The sequence below is a fragment of the Camelina sativa genome, chromosome 11 (assembly GCF_000633955.1).
Source record: "Camelina sativa cultivar DH55 chromosome 11, Cs, whole genome shotgun sequence".
In the NCBI taxonomy this organism is placed as follows: Eukaryota; Viridiplantae; Streptophyta; class Magnoliopsida; order Brassicales; family Brassicaceae; genus Camelina; species Camelina sativa.
Window position 1 is genome coordinate 37943224 of NC_025695.1, and position 16281 is coordinate 37959504.

Here is a 16281-nt window from a genome sequence, read left to right on the forward strand (position 1 = left end):
TACACTAATTAATATATATCTTTTTTTTTTTGGACAAAAACTAATATATATCTATATTCGTAAGTTTGTAGTTTAAAAAAAATACAAATTCAATATTAGTTATAAATGTAGTTAATCTATAAAACAAATAACAATTATTTTATTAAAAAATATTTTCGCAGGTGAATATCTAGTATGTAATAATAAATGATCTTTTACATGCTTGTTAATTCGAATTCAGATTAATAAATAAATCGATGTTAAAAGAGAAAATAGTGGGCTTGAGTAAGACCTTAAGCCCACTGAAAAACAGCGTCGTTTGATTGTTAATGATACGGCGTCGTGTTTCCGCTCCTTGGTTCGTCGCTGGTTTCACTCTCTCTCTCTCTCTCTCGTCGAAAGAAAACAATCGAGAAAGTGTCGAAGCTTTAAAAACCCTAAAATCCCCAAATCGGAAACTGAGATTGAGATTCCGATTCGATTTGCAGATGTCGTCTTCTTCACCAAGTGGAAGCGGTGGCGATTTGACAGAGAGAAGAGGGATTCCTGCCGCCAAATTCATCCAAGATGTGGAGACTTATCTCTCTCAGTCTGGCCTCGATCCTAACTCTGCTCTCGCCTTTCATCAAGAAAGGTTTCCCCTTTTCATATTCTCTCTCACTCTCGATTCTCATTTTCACTCTTTTTAAGTCTACACATTTATCTGGGCATGTTGTTCTTTCGTAAGCTCAAATCCAAAAATCTCCTGATCTAGGTTTTTTACTTAAACGCTCATATTAGTGAATTTATTTTCTTTGATTTTAGGCTTCAGCAGTATAAAGTTGTTGAGATGAAGCTTCTTGCTCAGCAAAGGGATCTTCAGGTGAACTTCTCCTTTTATTTGTCTCTAGCTTTTGAGGTGGATCCTTAATGTGTGATAATGTCTTACAGTATTTTCTAAATGTGGCAGGCTAAAATCCCAGATATTGAAAAGTGTTTAGAGGTTGTTGCCACTTTGGAAGCTAGGAAGGGTACTGGTGAGGTTCGTCGTTTTTTTCATTTTTAGTCTTTCTTCACTGGCTTTTTGCATATATGCTGTTCTGTTCTTTTGAGGTGGATGGTGACCAGAGCTAAGTTTACTAACATTGTTATTTGAACTTTCTCAATCCATTATCCTGAATTTTATAACTTGGTTGAAATTTTGTTGTGCTTTGATTTCTTACCAATGTTAGAATGCCAACTTTGTGTCCATGTGAAGATTTTGTTTTCTTTTCTCTTTGTGCGACTTAGGCTTACTTAAAACATTTCCTTTGAAAGTCTCTTTTTTTTGAAGATCAAGGTTGATTGGTTGCAAAGACAATGTGTATATCTCCAATCAGCTTTGTTCTTCCTACGGGCCCTTAAATTATTGTCTTAAATTCGTGTTTGATGGTGACAGCAGAACATGTTGTGTCGAGGAACATAGTTCTAGCTTTGCTGGAAGAATTACTGACACAGATTATAATGGGCACAACTTTTTCATCTTTTTTTTAGATGGAAGTTGCTTTGATGTACAAACTTACTGTTGATTCTTGTGTTCTTCATCATTATTTTCTCACATGGAGTTTTTCTTACAATATAGGCGCTTTTAGCCGATTTTGAGGTCTCTGAAGGAATATATTCACGGGCCTGCATTGAAGACACAGACTCAGTGTGTTTGTGGTTGGGAGCTAATGTCATGCTGGAATATTCCTGTGAAGAGGTCCATTACTCTGTAAACATATTCTCTTCGAGTTTTAAATCTTCTAGCACCTGGGACCATAGAATAAGTTCTTTTAATCTTTGCTCTTCCAATAGGCTACTGCTCTTCTGAAAAACAATCTGGAAAATGCTAAAGCCAGCCTGGAGGTTCTTGTAGCTGATTTACAGTTCTTGAGGGATCAAGTCACAGTTACTCAGGTACAGAGATACTTGTAAAGTTATCTCATTTCAGTTGAGTCAGTGCCTATTTTTGTAGGGACCTCCTTTCTAGTTTACATAACTCTAAATTTGCAAGCAACCCAAAATTGCAATTTAGGCAACCCGTAAAATCTTATCAATGTAGTTGCTTTCAAAGATTGTGTAAAAAGTAGTTTTATCTTTCTTGAGTCTTGACTATGAGACTTTGTAATGGACAGGTAACTATTGCACGTGTTTATAACTGGGATGTTCATCAAAAGAGGGTTAAACAAGTTACCCCTACTGCTATTGCTGCTGCAGACTCATGAACCACAGAGCCAAATTGTCATCGCGTGGGCTTAAACGAGGTGATATAATTATTGGGACACCTTTTGCCCCATCCGGTTGTTTGTAAACTCTTAAGCTTTGCTATCTTGATGAAATTTTGTTGCTGCGACAAACCTATGAATAGAACATTAGCATTGTTATCGTTGTTTGTCTTCATTGTTTCGCTACATATCTGCCTAGTTTTGAGAACAGCTTATGGTTTCCGCGATTGAAGTACTTACTACTTGTTTAAGGATGTGGTAGATATATCAAACTATATGCAGAATCTGGTGATCTTGATTAATGTTCCAACTTCTAAGCGAGACATGTTTCTAGAAGTAAATGAATGAGGAATACGAAAAAGTCAAGTTGTGTCGTTTTCTCAAATTTGTGTCAAGTTTTTAGGTTTAATATTGGTGCCGGCTTATGCTTTTGTTAGCAAAAAGTGGGAATTGGAAACAAAATCGTGATCAAATCGAACCTTTTTATTTATTTGTTATTCTTTTTTCTCATTAGTGCATATGCATTTGAAGGAATAAGATTCATTTTCTGAATAATAACATATTTTCCTTTCACTGATATGACATTTTATAGTAAATAGTTTGGGACATTATATAGATAAATCACAATATAATTCTTATTTTAATGATTTGGACATTTGGTCATCCATTTAGGTTGTGATTTTTGTTAATGTTCTGTCAAAAACCTGACTTGTCAAGTTTAGAGTACTTTATGAACATTTTGAGTTTTTTCGTCGTTTCCATATAAAGAATATTACGAGAAACAAACAAACGTAATAAATAAAGAAAATGTAAATGGAGAAAAGTTTTTGTTGATGGTTAGGGCATGAGTTGACCCTTTGAAAATTGACCTCTATCTCAATTATTGACTTTCATTTCTTTGTTTTCTACTCCATACATATACATTATACTTCATCTTGGCCTCATTTAAACCACACTCCTTAATTATGCCAATAATTTCTATTACACTAGCTATATGGAGTCTATATTATATATTGTACATTATAAATCCCAAAAGCATTATTCTTCTTAGGATGATGATTATTCTCGACTTTCGATCCTGAAATTGATGTATATTGGTGTTTGGTTACAGTTACAAATAAAATAGTTTGGGAAATACATGGTATCTTATTTTTAAATTAAAATTTAGGTTCGATAATGACATGTATATGCATTTATAGCTCTCCCACAAAAGACATAATTTGGTCTAACAACTTTGATATATATACGGACATGAAATTTTAACTCTCTTTATAATTCAAAGAAATACTCATATTTTTGGTGATGTTTTTTCCAATCTTTTTCAACTTTGGATGCATTAGACGTATTAGGGATTCGAATTGACTCAAGTTGACTTTCTTATAGACTTATATACGCTACTATCATAAATGTTTAATATCAATATATCGCTATACATAAGATCGGGATGCTATCGTAATGGTTAAGAGTTAAGAGTTGCTCAATTTGGATAAATCAAAACCTATTCAATCCAAAAAAATCTAGATAGGAATTGAACGATACTACGAGAAAGTGCTTATATTTGATTTGGAATAACGATATACTTATATTCCATATATTTTACAATTTTGTTTCACAAGAATTATATTTTTAATCTGTCAACAAAACGTGAATCAAATTTAATTATTTATCTTGTAATTTTATTTCTTAAATGTCATAAGTACGTACGTATGTAAAAACATAAATATTTAGTATAGAAGTCTAAAAAAATGAAAATAGAATTGTAGATATACATCGTAATCGAAAAGAACAGTGAAAAAAAGAAGAGAGAAGCGTACACGGAAAACGAGGGGGATTTTGGAGAGAAGCAATGCAAGTGAGCAGCTGTCTGTCCCCTTCTCAGACTTATTAAAGTGTTTTTGTCTCTTTGTGTCTGGTCTGAAATAACGCGTTTTAGGGTTTTGCGTTACAAATATTATTATTCCATTCTAATCAAATCAAACTTTACTCATCTGTTGACTTTGACCTTTCCTTTTCTTCTTGTAATCTTCTTGGAGCAAATTAAAAAAAAAAAAAAAATTGGTTTTTGTAAATAAAAATTATAAAACTCACCTATGCCGCAATCATCGGTAGGTGTTCTCACTTGACATCTGATTTCCTAAGTCAACAGGTTGTTTTTCCCGCGCTCCTGCATTTTACTCAGATCGAATCTTCGCCTTTATTCTTCATTTTTTTAGTTTAATTTACACTAATCGATTAGAGAGATACAATATGTTTTCTTTTCATTATCTTTATAACCAAATCTACACTGCTAGCTAGTATATTACTTAGATGTAGGCATGTAGCTGAGATCTACCAAATTCATATACAAAACATCACCTTTTGTTTCTTTAAAGATAAGATGGATTAGTTTTTTTTTCCCCAATATATGTGTTAATTTGGATTAGGTTTGGTTTCCAGTTTCTTTTAAGACGTAGCTCTGAAAACGCTACTAATTATATTTTTTCCACTAATCATATTGTGACTTTCTTCGGTCTCTATATCTTAATTTGCTCCGATGCCATCAATCGTATATACATCCTTACAAATCTATAAAGCAACTGCTTTAGAATATATACAACCGACTTCAAAGCCAAAGAACACATTTTAGGAAAAAAGATAGCTAGCTACACGAAGTATTGGTGAATACATGCTCACACATGCCAAATATATTATTGTATACTCAACTACACAAAGTATATGTATTACATAATCACATGCATAAACAATATGACGTTATGCGGTCAACATCATAGACATATAATTCAGTACACCGGTCAATTGACTCCGATGAAGACCGACACTGACTCCGGCATTGACCAACACTTAAAAAAATCTAAATTAAAAAAATTATTATAGTAAATTATTTATGGGTTTTCATGATTAAAAGAAATTTTCTATTCAATATCCAAATATTTTTTATATATTTCTAATATATTCATTCTTATAATTAATTACTTTTTATTTTTCAAGCTAATGTAAATAGTTAAATAAAAATCATTTATAATTATATTCAAGATAAAAAAATTCATTTATAATAATCTTCAAGATATAAAATCATTTATAATGATTTTCAAGATATAAAACAATTTATAATTATTTTCAAGATATATATATATATATATAAATCTCTCATAATCAGATTTTTAATTACTACAAAATCAATAAAATCAAATTCAACTACTTTCATTAGAAAATAATATGCAAAATATTGAGTATATGACTCTTTACTCTAAATTTTGCATAGTAAATGTTATAAAAAAAATTATACACTCTTTACTTTAAAATTTACATACTCAAAATAACATATAAATAACAAAAAATTAACAATATTTACTTTTAACATATGAACATTTTCATTTTTACCCTCTTTTACATAATTACAATATGTTAAATTAATTTTTAGAAATTTTTTTAAGGTTTGGGTTCTCTATATTACATTTAGGATATATTTAGGAAATAGATTCAAAATATCTTTAGATATTGAATTAACATATAAACAACAACAACAAAAAAATTCACAATATTTACTTTTAACATATGAACATTTTCATTTTTACCCTTTTTTACACAATTACAATATGTTAAATTAATTTTTAGAAATTTTTTTAAGGTTTGGGTTCTCTATTTTACATTTAAGATATATTTAGGAAATATATAAAAAAATATTTAGATATTGAATACAATATTTTATAATTAATAAAAACCATAAATAATTTCATATAATAATTTCTTATTTTTAATTTTTAATTTTAGAAATTTTTTTTGGTCAATGCCGGAGTCAACACTGGTCTTCACCGGAATTAATAAATTAGTGTATTAGATTGTATGTTTATGGTATTGAACGCATGACATTATAGTCTATAGATGTGACCATATAATACATATAATTTGTATAGTTAAGTATACAATAATATAGTATATATGATTATGTATTCACCTATATATCACGTACATAACCATTTTTTTATCTTTTTTCGTACATTTTACATGTGGACCTTACAATTACACAAACGAACACATGGCTCATTTGGCTTGGACCGACGATAGCTAACTCTTTTGTCCTTTATTCCTTTCAGCATTGACAAGTGACATGACTATCTTTTTCAAAACTTTATAATTTATAGCATTTGAGTTCTGAAATTGTATTATGGTCAAAGGATATTATATCAATATATAGATAAGTCAGCTCGACATTGTTTCCAAGTATATAGATATATATATTGTCGATGGATGATTGGTTCGAAATGGTGTCGTAGGTTTAATACCAAATAATTTTTGTTATATAGGCGTATTTGTTGTAATTAGAGGTTTCTCTCTATTAAATCAAAACACTATTGGTGAATATTATTGTGGATTAACTTTTCATTGTCCAAATTTATACAGTCCTTAGACCATCTTTATTCCAGAACGTGTAAATATTGTTTAGAAAAAAAAAAATTATTACATATTTTTATTTTTTATTTATTTTTAAAAATATGTGTCAATAAATGAACGCCACGTGTCGAGTAACATTTTTCACAACATTCTCAAAATACTCCAGCAGAGAACGTTACTCTTCTTTTTACTTTTATCTCTCATTTTTTTCTTATTTTTTTAACAAGAGTAACTACATGAGTAACCCATTAATCATGCTCTTACCACCCCATATACTTAATACTGATCGATGTGATTAGAACATGCATACTTTACCAATAGGCAATAGGAAATAGACCATAAAGTTTTAGTCTATTTGAACTCCCATAGGCGAAGGCAGTTCAGAGGGTTCAACCACCTTTTGCGGGATTGGGAATAAAGCTAAAATATTAGGGTCGAACATTATGCCACCACCTTCTCCTGAATTTATTTATTTATAATTTTTACTATCAAGCTCGAAGAAATTATAGCTGTACAATTTGTTAATATATATAGTATCTATTGATCTGAAATTTTATATTCAGCTGGAATGCTAAAATTTTTGTATGAAGAATTACAATGTGAAATGAAACTACAGGAAAATAACACCTACATAGTGATGACTTGCAATCGTAATCTGAAACTTATTTAGGATAACTCGAGTGTAAAGCTTGATTGAACAACTGATGGTCAACACCTTTGACTTTTGACCATCTCTTCTTCACCAATAAATGAAATATATATACATTTTCTTAGATCTGGTCTCGTGAACTTTAGCAGTTAACTAGCTATGATCCTGTGGTCAATCATACCCATTGTCTTTATTTTTTTAAGCTTTGAAAGCAATATTTTCTATTCGCGGTAATATAATAAATCTAGTAATCTACAAAACTTAACAAACCCCGATCTCGTTGATCAAAAAAAAAAAAGAAAAAAACAAACCCCGATCTCATCCTGTCATCCATGTCCCATGTGCACACACATGAATACGACATACATGCTACATATCTAGCATATATAAAAAAATATATAGTTTTGGAAAGTGAGATTAAAGTCAGTACGTATGGCACTAAAATAGTATATGTTTTTCAAATAACATTCTGAAGTATTAAGTACTCTATTAGACCCTTTTATTTTAACTAATCGCACTACACTTACATGTGTGTGTGTGAACGATACTTATGTTATCTGTGAAGATACAATTCCCTGTCTAATTTGTATAGTATATTTCCTAGTGAAGAAGAAAAGAATAGTATTATTATAGACAATAATGTATATTTGCACGATACGAACTGGAGTCGTTGGATACACAGATGTTGATAAGTGTGTACAAAACAGAAATATCATAAAGAAGGACCGAGTGGTTACAACTTACAAGTATTGTATAATTTGTATTCGCAATTTGGCAATTTCGAATTGCTTTATTTTTTTTAAGTAAAACGTAAGAAAAGGGAGTGTGTGGACGTACGTCCTTAGTTTGCGGCTACTAAACTTTTAATGAGTGGACCATGTCAAACCAGTTCTTATATAAATTAGATTTGGTTTCCATTAGTCACATTATTAATTCATTTCTGTATATATCACCTCAACACGGTACATCACCTCAATATATCTTTTCGTACAAAAAACATCAGTGTCTACACACAGAACCTCACACGTACATTTGGTAAGTCCGCGTGAGACGCTAAATGTACATTTTTTATATTCAGTTAATGGTAATTATTAGAAACTTTGAGGTTAAATGCGTGAAAAACTAAAATATACATTTTGACTAGGGTCGATGATAACAAAAAAAATTATATTATTATAAGTAATATGCAATTGTGTTTTTTTTTTTTCTAAAAATAAGAAGTATTAGCAATTGTGAGAATTCGTACGAATATGCGTGAAAGACTGAAATGTACATTTAATTGGATCGATATATAGTAACTAACCTTTTCAAAAAAAAAAAGATATATAGTAACTAAGCAAAATCATAAACTCATTAGGGGTACTATATGTCTATATCCGGACCAAGATATCAGAGTCCCATTGGCCACTCTACCNGTTGATCAAAAAAAAAAAAGAAAAAAACAAACCCCGATCTCATCCTGTCATCCATGTCCCATGTGCACACACATGAATACGACATACATGCTACATATCTAGCATATATAAAAAAATATATAGTTTTGGAAAGTGAGATTAAAGTCAGTACGTATGGCACTAAAATAGTATATGTTTTTCAAATAACATTCTGAAGTATTAAGTACTCTATTAGACCCTTTTATTTTAACTAATCGCACTACACTTACATGTGTGTGTGTGAACGATACTTATGTTATCTGTGAAGATACAATTCCCTGTCTAATTTGTATAGTATATTTCCTAGTGAAGAAGAAAAGAATAGTATTATTATAGACAATAATGTATATTTGCACGATACGAACTGGAGTCGTTGGATACACAGATGTTGATAAGTGTGTACAAAACAGAAATATCATAAAGAAGGACCGAGTGGTTACAACTTACAAGTATTGTATAATTTGTATTCGCAATTTGGCAATTTCGAATTGCTTTATTTTTTTTAAGTAAAACGTAAGAAAAGGGAGTGTGTGGACGTACGTCCTTAGTTTGCGGCTACTAAACTTTTAATGAGTGGACCATGTCAAACCAGTTCTTATATAAATTAGATTTGGTTTCCATTAGTCACATTATTAATTCATTTCTGTATATATCACCTCAACACGGTACATCACCTCAATATATCTTTTCGTACAAAAAACATCAGTGTCTACACACAGAACCTCACACGTACATTTGGTAAGTCCGCGTGAGACGCTAAATGTACATTTTTTATATTCAGTTAATGGTAATTATTAGAAACTTTGAGGTTAAATGCGTGAAAAACTAAAATATACATTTTGACTAGGGTCGATGATAACAAAAAAAATTATATTATTATAAGTAATATGCAATTGTGTTTTTTTTTTTTCTAAAAATAAGAAGTATTAGCAATTGTGAGAATTCGTACGAATATGCGTGAAAGACTGAAATGTACATTTAATTGGATCGATATATAGTAACTAACCTTTTCAAAAAAAAAAAGATATATAGTAACTAAGCAAAATCATAAACTCATTAGGGGTACTATATGTCTATATCCGGACCAAGATATCAGAGTCCCATTGGCCACTCTACCATCATACGTACGTTCGATCATAACTTTTGTTTTAAATGGTAAGTATTATAGCAACTTTATAATTTCTTGGTTAAAAAAATAAAGTATCATTTGATTACGCGTTTTCCTATTTTTCACCACATTTTAATATCTACTAATTAATTGATCATTCATACTGATGGTCCAATATCATTTGTCGTTTTTTTGTTCTGATGGTCCATTTCCAATATCATATGCATTGACCCTGTGAAGTTAAATAAAAGAAACTAAAAGTAACGTATCTAGTGAAAAAATAAAAAAGGAGAATGGCTTGAGTTGGAAGCAACCGACATGAAGGGAAGGAAAATAATAAAAACAGCTAATAACGCGTTATAACCACACGTGCTTATGACAACCTTCTCAATCCTTTGTGAAGTTTTGGCCGTTTGATCAGACCATATGTCATATTTAACAGCTGCTTGATATACGATTTTTTACAGTGTTTAAGCTTTTGGGTCGGACCGGGTCCGGTAGGTCCATGATCTTGACACTCCATTCTCCTCAGACACAAAAAGTTATGTTTTGAGAAAAGCGTGTAACCCCCACCTCGCAACAAAAGTTTTCCTGATATTGTAACGAAAAAATCAAACCTGAAAATAAAATAACATTTTCTCAACCTTTAAAAGAGGTAATAGAAAGTATTGTCAAAAAAAAGAAAGAGGTAATAGAAAGTAGTAAAATATAAACCGGTAAATGTTGTATACCACTTTACTTTGTTACGGTTTAATTAGTTAACCGATTTATCGATTTGGTGAGTAACATAGAAAATTAGAAATGGTACACCTTTTACCACAATGATAACTCGATATATGAGGGGTGGACAGGAAGCAAAGATCCTGAATCTTTGTGGTCTTTGTGATCCAATTCGTCTCGTATGAAATATTTTTTTTTTCTTCTTCTTACGTATATTTACTCTCTAAGTAACTGGATATCTGTTAAAATTCAACTATTTGTATGATATCCGATAGGCTTATTAGATATTTTAAAAATGTACAAAAATATACAAAATCAAAATTTATTAAAAATGATAATGTTTGAAAAAGATATTTAATATTTCTTTAATTGAGTAGTCACAAAATTATAATTTATAATTTGTCCAAAAAAAAGAGTAAAAAAATTAAGTTAGAAATTTATAAAATCTATTAAAAAAAGTAAACTTATAATCAATATATGTAATTATCTATATATGTATATTGGAACGGAGCCAATATACACCTATTTAAAATTACGGATATTCAAATTTTTCGAATCATGTATTGAAGCGAATTGAAGCGGATATCTAAGAAATGATGGGTGGAGCCGTGGAGGCGTGGAGCAATAAATAGTTAACGGGATTTTTTATGACCGATGACTTGTCGGAGAAGAAGCAAACTCTCTCTCCTGACGTATGTTTTGTGTCATCTTTATTTTCGAAGCTTCTTTCTTACGCGTTATTCCTTTATTTTTTAAAATTTTACTTTCTTGCTTTTTACTGTTTCTCATTTTGTTTATTCAGCTAAATATATTAATCAAGCAACTTCTAAATTTCTTTTGTCTCTTTCTGTTGGTTTTATCTTTCCCTCAGCATTTTTTTCTCATCTTATACGTGAAAGTATGTGCCTCTAATAAAATTTCCTTATTGGAAATGCCAATATCTTAGTATGTACTGTATCATCATGGGAATATAGATAAGTAATTAAGAAAAATGTACTCTCTTCATCGGTAAATGCGTTCAAATAACTCAAGAAAGGTTTATAAACTACGTGTTTAATTATCGTAGTTATTGTAGTGATTACTTTAATCATAGTTATTGTAGTGATTACTTTAATCAATACCTGTCATATTAATCTTTTAATAATTTTTGTGCACAAAAAAAAAATTGAGCAGTGAAGTGACTTTATTGCAGTGGTCAATAGTAAATCTTTAATGCACAAAGTACTATTACATTCGGGATCGAGTCTTACTCTATACAAATGTAAAGATTTGGCTAATGGATTGACCGTTTGTGGCCTAATGGTTGAAAAAAAAAAAAAAATTGAATAGAGAAATAAACTATTGCAAGTGTAATATGAAAAGAATCGGCGACAAGACGTTCAAGTCAAAATAGAATTAGGCTGAAATGTAAACAATTTTACGTCAGGAGAGGATCACAAAAAAGTTGTTTTCCCGTAAAACAAAAAAAGAAACAATTACTTATATTGGAAAGTTAAAAAATCAAACAAAGGCCGCGAGAGATGAGGCAGCAGAAGAGAAGAAGAAGACCCACACCTTTTCGTTTCCTACGTGTCTGCCCTTACGCGCCTCTCCTCGTATTCCTTTGGTCATCTCGTCGACCTTTTTTGTTACCGATTTTATTTATTTGTAGTACAATACAATACAAACCAAACTACGCGTAAATACAAGAGTCTTTTTGCTAAAAGATTATTTGAGTCAAAGTCTAGCTTAAAGTTGATACGAAATTCTTTAAATATATATATATATATATATAATTTGAGAGGTGACTAAAATAATTTCCTAGGATTTAAATTCTTTTTTTCTTTGCTTTTAATTTGTCATATTTTTTTCTCCACTAAAATGTTTTTAATATCTAATCAGCTGACATGTTAAGACGTTATGGCTTACACTACATTCTAAAAATTTAGGAGATGCTATTGTTTGTCAGTTTCCTCAACTATAATTTGGTTTGGTGTGTTGTCTACGAATCACGATCTAGTTAACAAGTAATATTTTGTTTGCCTATTTTTTTTTTATATACTATTTTACCTATATGGTTTTGTGATAGATTCTCATTCCCATATATATGATGTCTATCAATGGTGCGTTTTTGAATTTCGCCTATACAAATTATGATTGATACAAAATGTAAATGTTATTGGAATTTGCTGAAATATATATATTAGAAATCTCATCAAACGGTAACCCGTCCGTAACTTATGTCACAGTAATCATTAAGGAAGAAATAGTAATTTTTTTTGTTTTCACGCTCATAGTACTAAAAATGAAATGTAAAGAGCCCGAATTATATTTTGACTAGAAGAAATGAAACCAAGTATAACAAATGAGAGACCAAAATTGTAACTATGCCGTTTGGAGACACGACACAATGTGGGAATAAAGAAGAAAAAAAAAGAAACTGAAATGAAGGGACAAAAATTAAATGCCCGGCAGAGAACGGCACCGTCTTGATCCATTCACAACCGGACGCCACACCCCATCACCGGCGTTTACCGGTGTGCAGTGTTTTTTTTTAAACATTTTTTTTCTCCTTTCTATTATATTTTATTTTAATTCCATTTCTTTCTTTAATATTCCTTTGCCCGCGTAAATGAGACGAAATAAATAAATAATAATATTAAAAAAACAAATGGGAAACCTCCTAAATCCAAGCTGTTTTCCAGAAGAACCCAAAACTCCATAAAAGTTATATTCACACCTCTCTCTCTCTCTCTTTCTCTTTCTCTTTCTCTCTTATCTCAAAATCACATAACCATTACAAAATACAAAACATATAATCACCCCACAAAGCTAAAGAAAAGTTCTCCTTTTTTTTTCCTCACTAAAATCTCAGAAGATGACAATGATGATGATATATCTATAAAAGTATCATCTCATAGATTCCATCTTTTCTCTCTATTACATGGAGAAGAAGATAGAAGAGGATCATCATCATCACCACCATCATCATCATCAAGAACGACAACAAAAGGAGATCAAGAACACAGAGACAAAGATCGAACACCAAAGAAGACAAGAACAAGAACAAAGACAACAACAAATCTCTCAAGCCTCATCTTCATCAAACATCATGGCGAATCTAGTTACGTCATCAGATCATCATCATCATCAGTTGGAGCTAGCTGCTGGGAATAATCTCTCAAGCATCTTCGATACTTCATCTTTACCTTTTCCTTATTCTTATTTCGATGATCAATCCTCTAATAACCCCAATTCTTTCCTCGACTTGCTCCGACAAGATCATCACTTTGCTTCTTCCTCTAATTCCTCTTCTTTCTCATTCGATGCCTTTCCTCTCCCCAACAACAACAACAACAACCCCTTTTTTACGGATTTGCCCTTGCCTCAAGCTGAGTCATCAGAAGTTGTGAACACTGCACCGACTTCTCCAAACTCAACCTCATTCTCATCTTCCTCCAACGAAGCTGCAAATGATAACAACAATAGTGGTAAGGAAGTTACTGTTAAAGATCAAGAAGAAGGAGATCAACAACAAGACCAAAAGGGTACTACTACTAAGCCACAGTAAGTTAACATTCATTAACCCTCCATTTTAACATATGTTTGTGATGTATTCTTTTTTTAATTAATTTTTGTGAGTATTTATTGTTTTTGAAGGTTGAAGGCAAAGAAGAAGAATCAGAAGAAAGCTAGAGAAGCTAGGTTTGCGTTTCTGACTAAAAGCGATATTGATAATCTTGACGACGGTTATAGGTGGAGAAAATACGGCCAGAAAGCTGTCAAAAACAGTCCTTACCCCAGGTACATACTTACATATAACTCTGTATATTCATATGTATTGTAGCCCTAGCTAGATCCATATAGACCATCTTAACTATATTATATATGCATGTGTTTATATATATATATATATATATGTAAACAAAACATGTATCTATGTTTACATCTACTCTATATGCCTTATTACATATACTTCACTAGATCTGGTTTATCCAAGTCATAAGGATGATTCACATTTTTGCTACATATTATACACTAAACATGTTCATTCAATAATCATATGTATACATATAACATACCATGTTGTAATCATATTTATAAATTTGTATATATTTATTTAGGTGTGAGTAGAGTAGCCCTAGATTCAGTGTGCTCTACATATGCAGAGTCTATATGCATATAACATGACTCTATGTAATTGTAAATACGTTTACTATATGTTAATTTATATAGACGACTGTATATACCTAATACGCGTTTTTGTAGGGTCAAAAATGTTTTGAATTTTTGTTTTCGAGAATATTTTTTCTTTTGTTCCATTCCATGAGGTTTCTGTGTTTTGTGTTTTTCTCGTCCCTTAATTTATGTTGCTTGTGTCGGAAGATTACTGTTTCAATTTGTTACAAACTTCATCTCAGATCTCGAGATCTTCAGATTCTCTTAATTCATATCTTTCATGTTTCTAACTAAATTAGACAAGAGATTTAATAAAAATATATATTCTTACTTAACTTTTTTTTTTGATAAACAGAAGCTATTATCGTTGCACCACAGTGGCTTGTGGAGTAAAGAAGAGAGTGGAGAGATCCTCCGATGATCCTTTAATCGTCATGACAACCTACGAAGGTCAACACACTCACCCTTTCCCCATGACCCCACGTGGACACATCGGAATGTTTACGTCGCCGATCCTCGACCATGGTGCAACCACCGCGTCATCATCGTCATTCTCCATCCCTCAGCCACGCTACTTGCTGACCCAACATCATCAACCCTACAACATGTACAACAACAACTCTTTAAGTATGATCAGTAGAAGCTCCTCCGATGGTACTTTCGTTAATCCAGGGCCATCATCATCATTCCCCGGGTTTGGTTATGATATGTCACAAGCTTCAACATCAACTTCTTCTTCCATTAGAGATCATGGATTGCTTCAAGATATTCTTCCTTCGCAGATCAGATCCGATTCTGTTAACACTCAAACCAATGAAGAGGTTAAGAAATGATGAACATCTCTTCTTTTTCTTCCCGGGGCAATTGTTTTTTTCTTTTGGCCGGATCCGGTTATAATAGGTTTTATGAGGAGTTTTTCACCGGTTTAGCTAACCGATTTTGGTAGCTTTCTAATGTTTTTTTTCCTTCATTTCATTTCATTTAGCATCGGTTTTGTTTAATCACCACGAAATAAACAAACGATGCTAAGTAGGAACAGAGGCTTGTAGCATATGTGATATAGGTATAACTTCATTTTTGTTTTGAGTATTTAATAGAGATGTATCGTTTACTTTTTAAGACTTCGGAGAGAGAAGACTTTAGTCTATAGTTAATTATATAGTATGTGTTTAGATTGTATTATAGTGTTTCTAGATCATCTAATTTGTAATCATGCTATCAACTCTCTAGCCCGGCTCAAATTAAATCTTACATTTTTATTCGATTGCTATTCATCCCAATCGACGTAAATAATTAACATATCATAATCATGTATTCTTATAGTTACATAGATACAATATGTGCGTAACTTCAGTCTTCTATATATTATAGTCAAGATGCAACGCTATCACACACCAAATACCATCTTGTATGACCTAATGTGTTCCTTCGCTAGATATATGAACTTATATATATATATATATATATATGTGTGTGTGAGTGTGTGTAAAATAGACCATAAGGAACATCTACACATGATTTCAAAAAAGATAACAAAGAGCATAAATAATAATATACTTCATATCTAATTAATCATAAGGGCCGTGCTAAATGTTTAGCTCCATATATATTTTCATC

At 31.3% G+C, this 16281-nt stretch overlaps 2 protein-coding genes across 2 annotated transcripts; both read left to right on the top strand.

Moving 5' to 3' along the window:
- LOC104725447 (probable prefoldin subunit 3) lies at positions 338-2441 on the top strand. The gene is made up of 6 exons (XM_010444115.2): positions 338-613; positions 784-841; positions 929-1000; positions 1580-1699; positions 1795-1896; positions 2115-2441. The coding sequence occupies exons 1-6, from the start codon at positions 468-470 to the stop codon at positions 2202-2204; spliced, it is 588 nt and encodes a 195-aa protein (XP_010442417.1). The 5' UTR covers positions 338-467; the 3' UTR covers positions 2205-2441.
- Positions 13229-15846, top strand: LOC104725448 (probable WRKY transcription factor 48). The gene is made up of 3 exons (XM_010444117.1): positions 13229-14052; positions 14146-14289; positions 15020-15846. The coding sequence occupies exons 1-3, from the start codon at positions 13430-13432 to the stop codon at positions 15495-15497; spliced, it is 1245 nt and encodes a 414-aa protein (XP_010442419.1). The 5' UTR covers positions 13229-13429; the 3' UTR covers positions 15498-15846.

Bases quoted from the DNA above. Each gene is read 5' to 3' on its own strand.
- LOC104725447 (XM_010444115.2), top strand. From the start codon at position 468: ATGTCGTCTTCTTCACCAAGTGGAAGCGGTGGCGATTTGACAGAGAGA. The intron at 1,001-1,579 runs GTTCGTCGTTTT...CTTACAATATAG, and splicing joins CTAGGAAGGGTACTGGTGAG to GCGCTTTTAGCCGATTTTGA. The intron at 1,700-1,794 runs GTCCATTACTCT...CTCTTCCAATAG, and splicing joins TGGAATATTCCTGTGAAGAG to GCTACTGCTCTTCTGAAAAA.
- LOC104725448 (XM_010444117.1), top strand. From the start codon at position 13,430: ATGGAGAAGAAGATAGAAGAGGATCATCATCATCACCACCATCATCAT. The intron at 14,053-14,145 runs GTAAGTTAACAT...TTGTTTTTGAAG, and splicing joins GGTACTACTACTAAGCCACA to GTTGAAGGCAAAGAAGAAGA. The intron at 14,290-15,019 runs GTACATACTTAC...TTTGATAAACAG, and splicing joins AAAAACAGTCCTTACCCCAG to AAGCTATTATCGTTGCACCA.